Source organism: Branchiostoma floridae, chromosome 5, assembly GCF_000003815.2.
Source record: "Branchiostoma floridae strain S238N-H82 chromosome 5, Bfl_VNyyK, whole genome shotgun sequence".
NCBI classification, from domain to species: domain Eukaryota; kingdom Metazoa; phylum Chordata; class Leptocardii; order Amphioxiformes; family Branchiostomatidae; genus Branchiostoma; species Branchiostoma floridae.
The window spans coordinates 868,866-869,830 of record NC_049983.1 but is presented as its reverse complement, the minus strand read 5'-3'; the positions used below and the strand labels follow the sequence as shown (position 1 = coordinate 869,830).

Genomic DNA, 965 nt, shown 5'->3' with positions numbered 1-965 from the left:
TGTAGGGTTTCTCACCAGTGTGCTTTCTTAGATGTTGGACCAAAGCGTACTTTACTGCAGCAGAATAATCACAATGGTCACATTTGTAAGGTTTTTCTTCTGTGAGTGTTCTCGTCTGTTTAGCTAACTGGTCGTTTGGGGCAGTTCTGTAGCCATCTTCCCCACACGTATAAGGCTTCTCACCAGTGTTTTTCATCACATGACTTCCCACAGCCTGGACCGCCGGGATTATCGTACTCTGGACTGGGATAAAGGACCAAGGTACAAGGACTATGGTACTTCTTACATCACCTCTGCTCTTTTGTACCTGTGAGGTTGATTCTTTTTTAGGTTGGGGAAAGTTCACATTACACGTTTCCTGCTGCAGACCCATGTCTGTTGTCTGGGTCTCCCTGCTGTCACTCTCCTTTCCAGGATCTCCTGCTGCACACTTTTCTTTACAGAAACGTTCAAGACTGGAATCTTCCATTTCTGTGAGAGGGGAGTATGGATAGAGAAAAGTTTGACAAGTTTGACAAGTTTTATTGCAACATGTACGACATAGCAGCTGATAGCTGAATTGCGTCGACATTCACATAATACAAACAGCTGTAGTAAAAAAAACGGGCACACTATTAAAAACTTTACATAATGTCCTACAAGCAATTCTTTACTAGAATATTGTAGGGTATTCGTCTTAAAATTTATAATAAGTATAAAAATATCAAGTTGCCATACAAACGCTGTATCATTACTGAGTAATAAACATATCAGAAGCGGTTTCTAATGAGTAATTACTTATTCAGTAAGTATACCAGGTATGGTATCGGTGAGTTCTTATGTCTGTTAGTTCGGCAAAATGGAATGTCCAAAAAAAAAACTTATTTCATCTGACGAAATCTAACAGCATTTTTGTTAATGCAATATAGTAGAGTGAACTCATTAAGTCATTCCTCAGCTAACTGCCATATAACGCACCGCAATCA

General features: G+C 39.5%; 1 protein-coding gene across 1 annotated transcript in view; it reads left to right on the top strand.

Annotated features, from left to right (window-relative positions):
- The window catches only part of LOC118415426, a 2,999-nt gene extending 2,747 nt beyond the window's left edge, over window positions 1-252 (top strand). The window contains exon 4 of the mRNA XM_035820036.1: window positions 124-252. Within this exon, the coding sequence (XP_035675929.1) occupies window positions 124-252 (129 nt within the window). The remainder of the gene's footprint in view (window positions 1-123) is intronic.
- The last annotated feature ends 713 nt before the right edge of the window (window positions 253-965 follow it).